The sequence below is a fragment of the Triticum aestivum genome, chromosome 5B (genome assembly GCF_018294505.1).
Source record: "Triticum aestivum cultivar Chinese Spring chromosome 5B, IWGSC CS RefSeq v2.1, whole genome shotgun sequence".
In the NCBI taxonomy this organism is placed as follows: Eukaryota; Viridiplantae; Streptophyta; class Magnoliopsida; order Poales; family Poaceae; genus Triticum; species Triticum aestivum.
The window spans coordinates 623696757-623711697 of NC_057807.1; the positions used below are offsets into that span (position 1 = coordinate 623696757).

The following is a 14941-nucleotide window of genomic DNA, read 5'->3' on the forward strand; positions in this document are numbered from 1 at the left end:
CGGTGACTGCCAACCAGAGGTCTCACGACTTTGAATACCAACCAACCACTAATTTATTACCATTTTTGTCATTCATATACGCGCTGATGGGTGAGCCCTATGGTAATGTGCGCTGCTGAATGTGGACCGTTTGACTGGTCAATTGATCATGTTATCAACAAATTACGGAGTTGTATGGTGAGCCAGTGACCGTATGATCACCCTAAAATGTACTCCTATTTTATTAACACGGTACAGACTCATACTACCATTTCTTTCTTTTCATATATGGGCTGACAGGTGGGCCCCACGGTTACGCGCCTCGATGGTGCAACACTAGTTGCGCCGCGTGGAACGTTTGACTGGTCAATTGATTGTGTCATCAACAAAATATGAAGTTGTACGGGTGATCCAGTGACCGTATAATCATGACATGTATTTGTTTAACACGGTACAAACGCAATGGCTCATATATACGCGCAAGCACTCACCGCTATAAGCGAACACAGGCGAACCCTACCCCTATGAGCACCTTCGAGAGAGTGGGCCAGCATATATGATCTTGAGATTTTAGGAAGTCACCGTAGGTGCATCGTAGTCGAGTGGAACATCTCCTCCCACTGAATGTGCATCGCCGGAAAATACTGAAATTAACACAAGATAAATGCAAGCACTAGTACTTAAACCTTGGTGGGCTCGAGAAACCACTGTCCTCCTAACAATCCAACCACATGTTGGTTAGCACGAGAAAATGTATGTTGTGATCGTGATGAGCTTATTCTGAAGTCCAGTGACCATATCGTGCTTTCGCTTCAAATACAATGACCGTAAGTGTCGTCAACAAAATACAGAGCACGCATCAAATGCAAAGTCCGTCAGTGTCATCAACAAAATATGGAGACGTATCATCAGCTAGATACCGTTGTACTATTGTATATGCTTATTTTCTTAGTGGCCGATTGCGTGTGTGGTGTGGTGGGCACATCATTTCTTGTTGTGGTGGGTCAACATGAAGACTCATGGGTCAGTTCCATCCTGCGCCACATATAGGTTCGACCGAGACGTGTTATACGAAGACCCATGTGGAGGACTCGGCATACAACACGAAGCTACCAGAGTCGCGGAGGACTCTATCCCCACTGGTGATAAGCCAACTATATATGATTTGTAACCCTAGGCCCTTAGTATGTTATACAAACTTGGAGGCTAGTTCGTCGATAGTATACACACACGCACAATGTCTCGTATTCACGTGTACTTTGTACACACCCCTATCACTAATATACAGTAACAGGAGTAGGCTATTTCTTCAACTGCAAGGGTCCTATCCGAACTAGGGTAAAACTTTGCCTCGTATTACCATCCAGCCTAACGGCCAGGGATATCCTTCCGAATGATATGATGAAATCATATCTGCCAACTACTAAGAGAGAGGTGTGTCAGGGGGGCAATGTGTGCGAGAGAGGCCTAAAGATAATGTGCGTGCGGGGGACATGTAGGCACATATATGTGCGTATAGAGGGCTAGTAGAGACCGTGCATGTGTATATATGCATGCGAGAGAAATAGTGTTTTCCAAGTGAGATTAGTGAAAAGAGTGGTACATAGTAGTCAGAAAGAGAGAGAGAGAGAGAGAGAGAGAGAGAGAGAAACGGAGAGAGCATGTGCGTGAGACACCTCGACACCCTGAGAGAGACTGTGAGCATGTGTGAAAGAGAAATGCCAATGCATATAAAGTGTGTGCACTTATGCGTTAGATAGAGAGATATATAACGCCTTTGTGAGAACGGGGTGAGGCATAGTGCATCTACGTGTAAAAGGCGGTTCTACGCATTAAATTAAAATATAAATGACATTATTATTTTTGGATGAGATCATGAATTTTGCAAATTGCGTATGGACGAAAATCGGTCTATCAGACACCCATACTCTATTGAATTCTAGCATGTGCATGTGTTTATTTCATATTATCGATCCATAGAGTGAGAGCGGTTTGAAATACAGGCAATGGATACTTTTGCAATTCATATATAAACATTAATTAGTGCACTCCATGTTGTTAGTGTGAAGCACTTTATACATTTGTCACTTGCATGGATACATTCCAAATTGCTAGCTACGAAATAGAATACATGTCGAATTCAACATAAAGGGGATTTCAAAGATTCGAATTCATAGGAAGTGCATTCATCTATTTGAACCCGAGATAATGGCATTTGTAAATCAGATGTAAAAGGGGGCATCAATCTTTGTTGTGAGTTTGAACATGCTATATATATTCATACACATATCTAACTTTTTATTTTTTGCAACCAAGGAGATTATATCTGGAACCATGCATGAACCGAGGTAAGTTGCATATTTTTTAATATATACTCGTGTACAATGTATATTCAAATGTACCCCCTACATTCCAAAATAATCATAGCTTTAGGATTTTCAAGAGTAAAGATTTGTGAGGTTTGACAAATCCTGAAAGTTCAATTCAAGAGAACCGAAAACGTTAATGCGTCTGCTCCCAAATATTGAACGAAGCGCCAAATAGGCCTCTGGTCACCCGAAACCGCGCGAGACTAATGTTTGGTGGTAGGAAATTATTGTCCTGACTCTGGCCTATGTAGCCTATCGGCCCGATTTCCAAAGGTCTAAACCGGGGTAGGTTTGTAACTTCACCAAGACGCCAGTCTCAGCCGCCTCCGAGAAGCATTCATACGCCGTGGGCGCCTAAACACCCATGCGCTCGGCCGAAATCTATCCCGCCCACATTTGGGACACCTGACATGACTGTCCTACCCCCAACTCGCAATATGTCCGAAATTTTAGATGGGGGCAAAGTTTGTAACTTTCCTCAAATTTCAAACAAGCGCCTCTCAAACCGAAACATTGTTCCCCCTTAGTTCCCCGCCTCCCTCCGTTTCCCCATTCATACTCTGTGGGCGCGAAAACACCCTCTCCACCAGCCGCGAAACCCCAGCCTCCTCCGTTCTCCACCGCATAGCGGCCAATCCACTGCTGCCCTCCTCCATCACGCCGAAGTCGGTACCCCAACGTCGTCGTCCAACGCAATCGCAACCGCAACGCCCTTAAGGACTTAGCAGCTGAAGCTGAGGCAAAGCTGCCTCCACGATGCCGACGCCGACGTGCGCCGTACCAGAACCACTCCGACCACGTTGTCCTGCGCCTGACTACTGCGGCTCCACTGTCGCAACCATGCACCGCACCGGAGCTGTTCCCGCTATGCCGTCGTTCGCTGCCTCGGATCTGCTTCCCCACCGCAGACAAACGGCCACCGCACAACACACAACAACTTGGCCATGGGTTCGTCCAAGGCTGCACCGTCCTCCACAACTTCTAGTTTCCGGCAAACAACAAGAAGATCGTCAGAAAAACAGAAGGATGACACAACACTGCCAGCAGAAAGAGGTACTCCTCTTCCCTTATTCGTGCAAATCTTATGTCTCCGCTCACACCGTATTCATCCCACGAAAGAAACTAGTTGAGCGCTTCTTACTGCATCTTCTTTGTGATACTAAATGCACAAGGTTTCCTCCCTTTTACTATTTCACCTTTGCTAGAGGTCAGTAGCCCGCCTGGATTTCCATTCAAGGTCAGTTGAACTGCAATTAAAAGAAGCAGCACCCGCTTAGGCGCGCGGAGCACCTAGTCCGCCTGTTCCTCGGGGAAGCGGCGCATTGGTATCTATCATAGGGGTGTGGGGCGCAGGAGCTGCTTGCGCCCGATCTGGAGGTCGGCGGGGCTTGAATGGATGGCCGGGGGGCGGTGCCAAGCACGGCGGTGCGGTAAGGTCGAGGGGAGGGCGCAGGCAGTGGAGGAATACTGGGCCTATGGTCGCTGGCGTTTCGAGGAAGATCGTCAACACTGACTGGCTGGAGGTAGATGAAGGCGATCTGCCCGTTCTTTGTACATCAGACGGTGCAGAAAAAAATGGGCTGACCTATTTGCTTTCAATTGACTGTTATTTTCATAGAATCCTATAGTAATTTAGTGTGTCATTCATGTTGTAGAGCTATCATATGTCTCCCGTCATTTATTTCTCACCGACCTGCTATCTGCTACCTTTACACTATACTAATTGTGCACAACTTCACCCATACTCACACTATTGTTTTTTATGCATGGGTATTTCAGACTCTGACGCAGTCTTGATGAATGCAGAAAAGAAAAGACAGAAGTCGCTCCAGTGTAATTCGAAGATAAGCACTAAGCATTTCAGCGCTCTAATGGGTGCAGTGTCAGCAGTTGTAGACAGTAAACGTAGCTCTGCAGTTGATGATCTCAATTGCCACAGACAACCATCCCAGGTGCTTGCTTTAACTTCGCGCTGTAAAATGTGGTTGCATGTTGCATATGGTGTCTAGCTTGTATTGCTTCCAATTTGGTTAAATTGCATCTGCTTACTTTACACATTATACCTTTCATAATGACATGCCTTCCTATTTTTGATACATACTACATATGTCTATTAACCATGTTCGTACATCAAACTAATGCTCTTTTGTATCCCTCGTCAATCACTTATGATGAGACAGTCACCCGGGTGGGTTACTGTGAGACGCCCTACTCGTTTAAAGAGTGCAGTGTCATCCTCCCCACATGATTCTCAAGAAACAGCAAGGCTAAATGAAGATAGTCAACATAGCTCTCTAGTTGATCACCGCAATTCCCCCACACCACCATCACAGGTGCTTGCTCTTACTTGGTAGTGTGATATGTGGTTGCATGTTGCATATGGTGTCTACCTTGTAATGCTTCTAATTAGGGTAAATTGCATCTTCTTAGTTAACGCATTATACCTGTGAATATGACATGCCTTTCTTGTTTTTGGTACATACTACGTCTTTCTATTAACCATGTTCTTACATCAAACTACTTTTCTTGTGTATCCCTCATCAATGCTCCTAATTTGTTAAATTGCATCTCCTTAGCTTACAGATTATACATGTGAATATGACACGCCTTCCTGTTTTTGGCACATACTACATCTGCCTATCACACCATGTTCTTACATCGAACTACTGTTCTTGTGTATCCTGTATCTATCACTAATGATGAGACAGTCACGCGCGTGGGTTAATATGAGACGCAATACTCTTATAGACAATGCAATTTCATCCTCTTCACATGCTTTTCAAGAAATAGCAAGCCTAAATGAAGATATTGAACATAGCTCTGTACCTGAAGACCACACTTCCCCTACACCAACATCACAGGTGCTTGCTCTAACTTCGCAGTGTGATATGTGGTTGCATGTTGCATATGGTGTCTAGCTTGTAATGCTTCTAATTAGGGTAAATTGCATCTGCTTAGTTTACACACTATACCTGTGAATATGACATGCCTTCCTATTTTTGGTACACACTGCATCTATGTGTTAACCTTGTTCTTACATGAAACTACCTCTCTTCTGTATCCTGCATCAATCACTTACAATGAGTCACCTTTATTCGTTGCATGTTGCATATTATTTCTAGCCTGTTGCCATGTATTGCTTCTAATTTGGTCAAATACATTTGTTCGGGCACCCTTTTAATTTGGCAGAGTGATATTGGTTTCATCTTTCATATGGTTTCTAGCTTGCATCGATTCTAACAAGTTCAAGCACCTTGTGCTTAGTTTACATTTATACATCATACATGTCAATATGTCACGCCGTCCTGTTTTTCATACATATTCCATCCTCCTAACATGCGGCTGCCTTACATGAAAGTAGTGTTCGTCAGTATCATGCATCAATGAGCTCTGAAGAGCAAATTTTATTCCTTTTTCTTGTGGGTTTGACTTGACAAGGCAAAATCAAGAAAGAGGAAGGAAAAGAGTAAGGAAGGCGATGATGGTGGTCCTCTGCAGCAACGTAAACGGAGCATCTGTACCAATTCTCCTTGTACTGATAGTGCATTACAAGGTCCAAGTCTCCGCTCCCCTACTCCACCATCCAAGGTGCTTGCTCTAACTTAGCAGTGTGATATCTGCTTGCATGTTGCATATGGTTTCTAGCTCGTATTGCTCCTAATTAGTGTAAACTGCATCTGCTTAGCTTACACATGATACATGTGAATATGACACGCTTTCCTGTTTTTGGTACATACTATATCTGTCTATCACACCATCTTCTTACATGAAACTACTCTTCTTGTGTATCCTGCATCAGTCACTTATGGTGGGACACCTTTAAGTTGGTAGTGTGATATTGGTTTGCATCCTGAATATGATTTCTAGCATGTATTGCTTCTAGTTTGATGAACGCCACCTATGACGAGACAGTTTTAACTTGGCAGAGTGATATTGATTGCACCTTCCATATGGTGTCTTGAAGTGTTTCTAATTTGTTGAAGTGCCTTCTGCTTAGTTACCACATCATAGGTGTGAATATGTCAAGCCGTCCATTTTTTTCGTACATATTGCATCCTCGTATCATGACTTTGCCTTTCATCAGAGTAGTGTTTGTCAGTATCATGCATGAATGAGTTCCGAAGAGCGAATGATATTAATTTTTCTTGTTGGTATGACCTCACAATGCAAAATCAATAAAGCTGAAGGAAATTGGCAAGGCATTGGATGCTGGTGGTCCTTCCGAGCAACTGAAACGGAGGTTCTCTACAGATTCTACTCCGCCATCCTCCCAACAAGATTCGCAAGACAACGCAAGGCTAGACAGTCAACGTAGTTGTGTAGATGATGAGCACATCTCCCCTACTCCACCATCACAGGTGCTTGCTCTAACTTGGCACTATTATATGTGGTTGCATGTTGCGTACGATGTCTAGCTTGTATTGCTTCTAACTTGAATTGCATCTGCTTACTTTACACATAATGCATGTGAATATGACACGTGTTCCTGTTTCTAGAACATACGTGTACATGATGAGCACATCTCCCCTACTCCACCATCACAGGTGCTTGCTCTTACTTGGAACTGTTATATGTGGTTGCGTTTTCCATATGATGTCTAGTTTGTATTGCTTCTGATTATGTTGAATTGCATCTACGTAGCTTACAACTTATACCTGCAATGATCACTCACCCATAAGACACAATTAACTTGGGACTGTGATGTAGGTTGCATCTTGCATTGTCTTCTAGCTTGTACTGCTTCTAATTTCTCGAAATGGCACTTACGACGAGACACTTTTTACCTGATAGAGTGATATTGGTTGCATGTTCATATGGTGCCTAGCTTTCATTTCTTCTAATTTTGTTGAAATGCCTTCAGCTTACTATTTTTTCATACATATTCCATCCTCCTATCATACGTGTGAATATGAAATGCTGTCTTTTTTGTATATATTCCATCCTCCTATCATGCGCTTGCCTTACATCAAAGTAGTGTTCGTCTGTATCATGCATCAACCAGTTATGCAGAGCTAATTCTATTCATCTTCTTGTGGTTTTGACTTCATAAGGAAATATCAGAAAATAGAAAGGAAAAGAGTAAGTTAGGGGATGTTGGTGGTCCTCCGCACCGACGCAAATAGAGACTCTCTAGATTTGCCACTGCTACTGCTAATGAAGTTGAAGTCCACAGTCTACATGATGAGTTCATCTCCCGTACTCCACCATCGCAGGTGCTTGCTCTATGTTGACAGTGTGATAATTGGTTTCATGTTGCCTATGTTGTCTAGCCTGTATTTCTTCTATTTTGATTAAATTGCACCTACCGAGTTTATACGTTATACATGTGCATATGACATGGCTTTCTGTGTCTAGAATACACTTCATCTATCTATCATACCATGTTCTTACATCAAAGTACTGCTGTTGTGTATCCCGCATTAGTCACTCATGATTGGTCGCTTTTAACATGGAAGTTTGATAGTGGTTGCATCTTGCATTGATTTCTATGTTGTACTGCTTCTAATTTTTCGAATTGCCACTTATGACAAGACACTTTTAACTTGGCAGAGTAATATTGGTTGCATCTTTCATATGGTGTCTAGCTTGCATTACTTCTATTTTCTTGAAAATCCTTCAGCTTAGTTTGCACATCTTAGCTGTGAATATGTCATGCCATCCTATTTTTCTTACATATTCCATCCTCATACGGTTGTCTTACATCAAAGTATTGCTTGTCTGTATCATGCATCAATGAGTTTTGAAGAGTAATTTTATTCTTTTGTGTTGTGGGTACAACTTGACATGGCAAAGTCAAAAAAGAGCAAGTAAAATAATATAGTAGGGAGTGTTGTTACTCGCAGGGTGAAACAGAAAAGGATCTGCCGTCGAGATTCTGCTGGTACTTATAGTGCAGTAGAAGGTCCAAGTCCACCGGCTAAATCTATACACACAGTATCACGTGCTCCACCAGCTGTAGCGTCCGCTTCAATTGTACCAGCATCTCAACCAGTTACTCGTTCGTTTGCTCCGGAACTGGCCAGTTCCCAAGCTGCCTTCACACCTAACACTACTTCTGAAGCACTGCTGACACAACAAGACTTGGCAAGATCAGATGAACCTCATGAGCATCAACACCAAGACGGTACCTGACCGAGTCAAGTTGCAGTTGCATGCTCCTTTATATGTACTCTCACAATTTGATGTACACTAACACTTACCATATTCGTTGTTGAACTAGCACCACGGTGCAAGCGGAAACAGACATCAGGGATAATGCTTGACAGATTAACAAAATCTAAAGGAGGAAGAATGGAGATCCATTTTGAGGCAGGTTTAAAAAGGCCACGTGATGCAACAGAGTCAGCCAAGTTAGTATCAGAGGAAGCCGTTGCCGTTAGGTGTCATGCACATATCCTCCCAACATGGATCCAGTACAGGAATCAGAAAGACAATACCCAGTTTAACACCTTCCTTGACCATTTATCCGTAAGTAATGTTATTCATCGCAATTAGTAATATTGTCTTCCTCTGTCCCATACTTTCTAGCTTCCTCCTAATAAGACTCACATTCTTTTTTCAATAGATGAGGTTCAAGTTGGATCTGAAAGATGATGCAACTAAACAAGCATGCACTCATGTTTTTCAGTCTGCTCTGCGACAATATCGGTACCACCTTAGAAAATCTCACTTTGAAGGCAAGGCTAACAATGAAATCGCCCAAACATCTCCAGTGGAATATATTACAGATGAAGACTGGACAGCCCTCGTTAAACACTGGTCTGATCCAAAGTATCAGGTAGGCTATATGTATTTGATCAGACCACATATTGAACTTGTATTTATGTATGTGCCTTACAAGTGTATCTTGTTCTAGGCTAACTGTTTGAAGAACAAAACCAACCGTTCTAAAGTGAAATTCCAATAGACAACAGGATCTCATAGCTATATTGCACACTGCAAGGCTCTTGTAAATAGCTGCTACTTCCTTCTTTTTTGTGTGCCATATTATCATATCTATATTGACTTGTTCCAAATACAGAGGAAAGCCCGTGTGGACCAAAAAGAACCTGAACCGAATGTAGTGCAAATCTTCAAGGATTGCCACACCCGCAAGATGAAGGGCATGAGCACACCAGTTCAAGACGTTGTTGTAAGTCCTTACTCCTCCTGCCTTGAACTGATTGGTACTGCGATGTGTTCATTTAACTACTTGGTTTGCAGCCAATGTCAGTTACCCTGTTCACTTTTATAGATAGTTGTCTTAACGTATCATTTCACCTTACATGGTTTAAAAGAGATGAAGGATATTCTTTTGGTCTTGATCTGTAATCTAGTTGTTATGTTCACGTGCGCATGCAATGATAAAATAGCCTGTTTGTTTTATATCTGTTTCCCCATGAAATTAATGATGTCATGCTATGTTCATCCTACTTTAAACCAAGTCTGTTTATCCTTAAATGTCAACGAATGTGAGGAAATAGACAATACAGTAGGCATGCTACATGGACATATGTTCCGAAAGTGATTTTATTATGTAGCTGGCACTATAATACATGCTAATGTATTACAGTAGTTCACCAAAATAAGTTATGTGTAAACGTTTAACCTATTTTGTTTGTTTTTATCTCAATAGTAAATTATCTGTTACACTAATCTACAAGTTCAAACTTTCAGGAAGCTATGGAACAAATGATTGAACAGCCACAACCACCTGAAGGTGACGAGGCTACTACAGGCACAATGTCACCTCTTGCTGTAGTGTGTTAGTATCTCTCCACTAACAGTGCAAAAAGCACCTTCCTACGTAATTCTAGGTTGGTTGTCAAGGTAACCTCGTCCAAATCGCCTTCTGAACAAAATCTACCTGCTAGACAGAGTGATATATCTGTGCTCCAGACACAAGTCCAATCCCTGATGGACGTTGTTTCGGAAACAAGAATAGTGGTTGAGAAATGTCGTCAAGATATGAATGGTTTTGAAACCAGACTATCAGACATTCGCTTCGTTGTTCAAGAGCAATGGCAGAAAAAAGGTGGAGATCGTGCTGCTCGATCAGATTCTACAGCCTGAGACATTAGCACTCAGGTCAAATGATCTGTGCTTCTATACATCTGATGGTGCTTTTATCTGGAAGGATTGTAAACTTTATGCCAACAGGCCTTTTGTTGTATGGTTGGAATTTATTTTGTTGTGATACAACATTTATGATGCTGCCATAGGCTGCAGTAATTACGACGCTATTTTTGTATAGTGTAGGTTTATCTTAGTAATGTATTCAGCCGAAAGCTTCGTAGGAGCCCAACATGCCAACATTCGTCGGGCCCATTGCAATTGGGCTAAAAACGATTACGGGCCGAAATTGGCATGTAGCCCACTAAAAATATCTGGGCCTAAATCAGCATAAGCTTTCATATTTTTCTGGTAAGCCTGTGCCCGTAGTGGGCCTTTAACAGGCCTAAACATAATTTGGGCCCTCGGTAAAATTAGGCCTTTTACAGGTATAAATATCTCGAGCCCATAAAAAACATGGGCCTTTAATAGACCGAAAGTGAGATTGGGCCCTGATTGTGCCAAATAACCCACTGGACTTAGCAGGCCGAAATGGTGGCCCATTTACAATGCGGATCCTTGACAGACCGAAATTCGGACGGGCCGTAAATGCACCGACCTAATACACGGGCCTTTAACAGGCCGGAACTTCGGTCGGGCTAGATTATCGCCATTTTTATATGGGCCATTAATGGGCCCTATATGAAGTTGGGCCACATATGGCCCATGGTTTACGTCCGGCGTTAACAGGCCGGAAATGACAACAGGCCGAAAGTGGCCCAAATCTATAGTGGGCCTCTAACGGGCCGAATGTCAGACATGGCCGAATATGACCCAAATCCTTTACGGTCGTTTATGGGCCGAAAGTTTTGATGGCCTGTAAATGGGCCCAAATGAAGCCGGACCTTTAAAAGGCCGGAAATACACCGGGCCGTAATTTGGCCAAATTACTTAGCGGATAGTTAACGGGCCAGAAGTGACCATGGGTCGCATTGATGACAAGTTTAGGACAGGCCGTTGACGGGCCGATTTGACAGAGAATGTTGGGCCTTTAGCTAGGCCGGCCTGTTATGGTCTGCAGAATCTTGTGGGCCTTTAGCTGGGCCGTCCCATTATGGTCCGCAAAATCTTGTGGCCTTTAGCTGGGACGGCTCATTATGGTCTGCAAATTCGTGTGGGCCTTTAGCTGGGCCGGCCCATTATGGTCCGCTAAATTTTGTGGGTCTTTAGCTGGGCCAGCCCATTATGGCCCGCTAGGGCCTTCGGTTGGGCCGGACCATTTAAACTTTGTGGGCCACTTTTGGGTCGGTCCACGTGTCAACATATCATAGGTTATCTCGACCGTTGGATGAGTGACACATGTGCGAACGCGGATCTGACGCGTGGATCCATCAGCCAATGAGAATTTTACACGTGGAAAATCGACATTGGTCGTGGCTGTTAACGGGTTATCGGATCCAAAATCCGACCCGATAGCTTAACGGCGTTCCGTTATGGTGGATGCCACGTGTCGGTCACCCTTGACGAAAGCACTTCAGTGACACGCGATTTATCGTCATGGAAGTGGACACTTCCGTGATGATAATTTTGGTAATGTCATGGAACACTTCTACGACAGCACAGGTATGACTATCTTGTTTCTGTCATAAATTTGTCATGGATGTACATGCATGACAGAAAACGCGACCTACTGTGACAAACACGTATCATCACGGAAGTGTATTTTTTTTGTAGTGCGTGCTGTAGCCAAAGCTCGAGGGGTGCCCTCGGCGGCATCTCAGCAGAGAAGGACGAGGGGAAGCGGATCCAAGTGCTCGGTGGCATCGCCGCCCATAGCACAAGCTCGCGCGAAGAGTCTGTGGCGTGGACTCCAGGGGTGGCGACGTGCGCCACTGCGGTACGGCGACCATGGCCACGGCGCGCGCGCTGACTCTCGTCACCTCTTCCTCCTGAGCCCTCGGCTTGGGCGTACAGGGGTAACGGGTACCCAGGAGGATGCCGCTCGCACCAAGGCCTCGTCACCACCTGCATCGCTGTCGCACCATGGCGGTGGACCGGCCTCTTCTTCGGCGGGAGCAGCCCCGGCCCATCGAGGGGAGTCTTTCCTTTCTCCGCAGCAAAAAACCTTCGAATGGGCGCCGTTTGTGGCGGTAATGGAGCAAAGGGGGAGAAGCGAGCGTAATGGGAAGAGATGGGCGACGGGGGCTCTGCCACCCTCCGCATTTATAGCAGGAGAAGGCCAACCAGCGCCCCCACGATGACAGGTAATGATGGTTTTTCCTTGCATATCGTAGGGACTTGTCAAGTCAGACAGTTGCCGAGGCAGCATGCGGAAGCGGAGACGCCCACGTCCAATCAGCCACCACGCGTCGACCAAAGTTGCAGGCTATTGGGGCCCGCGGTGCTCCACACTTGCCGTTTGGCTTCGCCCCGAAGCCAAGCCCGAGCGCGCCTTGGGCCCGGGGGCTACTGTCGGCATTCTGGGAACAGTGGTCCGCAGACTTGCGTGCCTGCAACCCATGGTGTGGCTCTGCGAGCGGGCCCGTACGGCTGATCTTTGCCAACAATCTTTCAAGACCCTCGCGAGGGGCCAAACCTCGCGAGGCGAACGACACAAGACGTCCTCGGGAGCGGCCTCACCAGACTGGCTCGCGAGGGGCTGAGGGATCAAGGCAAGGCAAATCTCACGAGGTTCCAGTGATGTGAGCCATGATGAACGAGACCAGGCGGGCGCCAGCGCGCACAGTGTCCTTGTTTCCTCTTTGGTGCTAAGGAGGCAAGTTCAGGCGAGGAGTATCGAGGCATCAGGTAAAGGTTTCCATATCGGTGCAACGAGACCAAGACCAGCAGGATGGCGGGACGGGGGTCATCATGGAGCCGAAGACGGTGTCACCTCCAGAGCCTTTGGTACGCGAAGACTACTTTTGTCAGGATAAGCTGTACTAGTTGTCCCCTTTCAAATTGGCCGTTGTGGGATCCATTCCCACTCAATATTTGGGACCAGGGCTTCTATAAATAGGACTAGCCACCATAGTAGGAGGCATCTCATCTTGAGTAATCCTCACCCACACAAATCCACCAAGCACAAGAACACCTTGCCTCAGGAGGCTGTTCTTCCCCTTGTACTGTTCATCCCTAGCCCAAGAGGCAATCCACCACTACAACACTGGAGTAGGGTATTACACCATAACACTGGCCCGAACCAGTATAAATCTTGTGTCCCTTGTGTTGCGAGTTCGTCGAGCTAGCCTTGGAGATCGTAGCGAGGTTAAGGGTGTGGTTCGGTAGGGGGAGATCTTCGCGCGTACCCCAGAGTTTGAACCTTAAGGGTTTTGCCGAAACCCGAGATCCGACAACCACATATCCAAAAAGATGAACGAGTTGAATCTCATAAGGTTCAAGCACATCCCAAAATGCCCTGGCTGTGACTGGCATGACCTGCCAGATGAGAAGGTAGCATTCAGTTTTAGCCATCTTATTCACATTCTTTGCTACTCTCTACATTCTTAGTAAGCAACCATGTGTTGTACTAGCAGCTAATTTTCATCATGTGAATAGTACAGGTGAAGCTATCCACAGGGAAAATGGTGGATCTGATCCCTAGGTACTTTCTCAATACATCCAAGAGGAACAATCAGTGGAAAGGCCTGTATGGGAGGCTGGACTGGGAGGGCAACTTCCCCACATCAGTGACAGATTCCCAGCCAATGGGGAGGGTCGGCATGTGCTTCCACCCTGATAAGGACAGGATCATCACTGTTCGTGAATGTGTGCGATCCCAGGTAAGCAAGTACTCTTGCAGATATCCCTATCAACACTCTCGAAATTGCTACTGCATAGTGGGTAGTATACAGTAATGCATCACTTGTGCCTCGGCAACTACACTTGGCTAAAATGAAGCATAGTAGACAGTAGATTTTGTTCCCACCAATGGTACTAGAGTAGATTGAGCTATTTTATCAGAATCAGATCATACTTCTATGCTCGTGCAAGAGCAATTGCCTCATTTGCCATCTGGCTTAATCTCCATGGCAGGTACAGGCAGATCAGAATCCAATGCACATTGCCATGAATCAGATCTGCTGCTATCTTTCTGAAGATCTTTGATCTGATCCCACGGCATGACATGGATGCAGGGCTTCCCTGATGGCTACCATTTCACTGGCAACATCCGGAGCAAGCACAGGCAGATCGGGATTGCTTTGAGTGGGGCTTGCCCATTAATTAGATCACCTGAGTAAGCCAAGAAAGACGAAAGCGATGGATGTATGTGACAAAGAGAACTTATGGACATGAAAGCCAGCCTGTTCTTGCCAATACATTATCCTCATTCTGTTCCGGATTGTAATTACTAATGAAAAGCGGTCATACTTCCTTCACCTAAAAGAGAACTTAATTTAGCGGCTCTTGCTAAAAGGCGTGAATGCAAATAAAAAACATCCACTGGATAAGCCTCATGGCCGGGAGGTCTTCTTAATAGAAGGGACATTTTGCACGGTACCACCTCCCCTTGCATGCGCGCTAGGGAAGAAGCTTCTACTGGAAACAACCCCCTCCAAAGC

The 14941-nt window shown here is 45.0% G+C and overlaps 1 protein-coding gene across 1 annotated transcript in view; it reads left to right on the forward strand.

Moving 5' to 3' along the window:
• LOC123115128 (DNA (cytosine-5)-methyltransferase 1A-like) overlaps positions 1-14620 on the forward strand; it is a 19682-nt gene extending 5062 nt beyond the window's left edge. The window contains exons 2-4 of the mRNA XM_044536380.1: positions 13727-13832; positions 13943-14161; positions 14516-14620. Of these exons, the coding sequence (XP_044392315.1) occupies positions 13727-13832; positions 13943-14161; positions 14516-14620 (430 nt within the window). The remainder of the gene's footprint in view (positions 1-13726; positions 13833-13942; positions 14162-14515) is intronic.
• Positions 14621-14941: the final 321 nt, after the last annotated feature.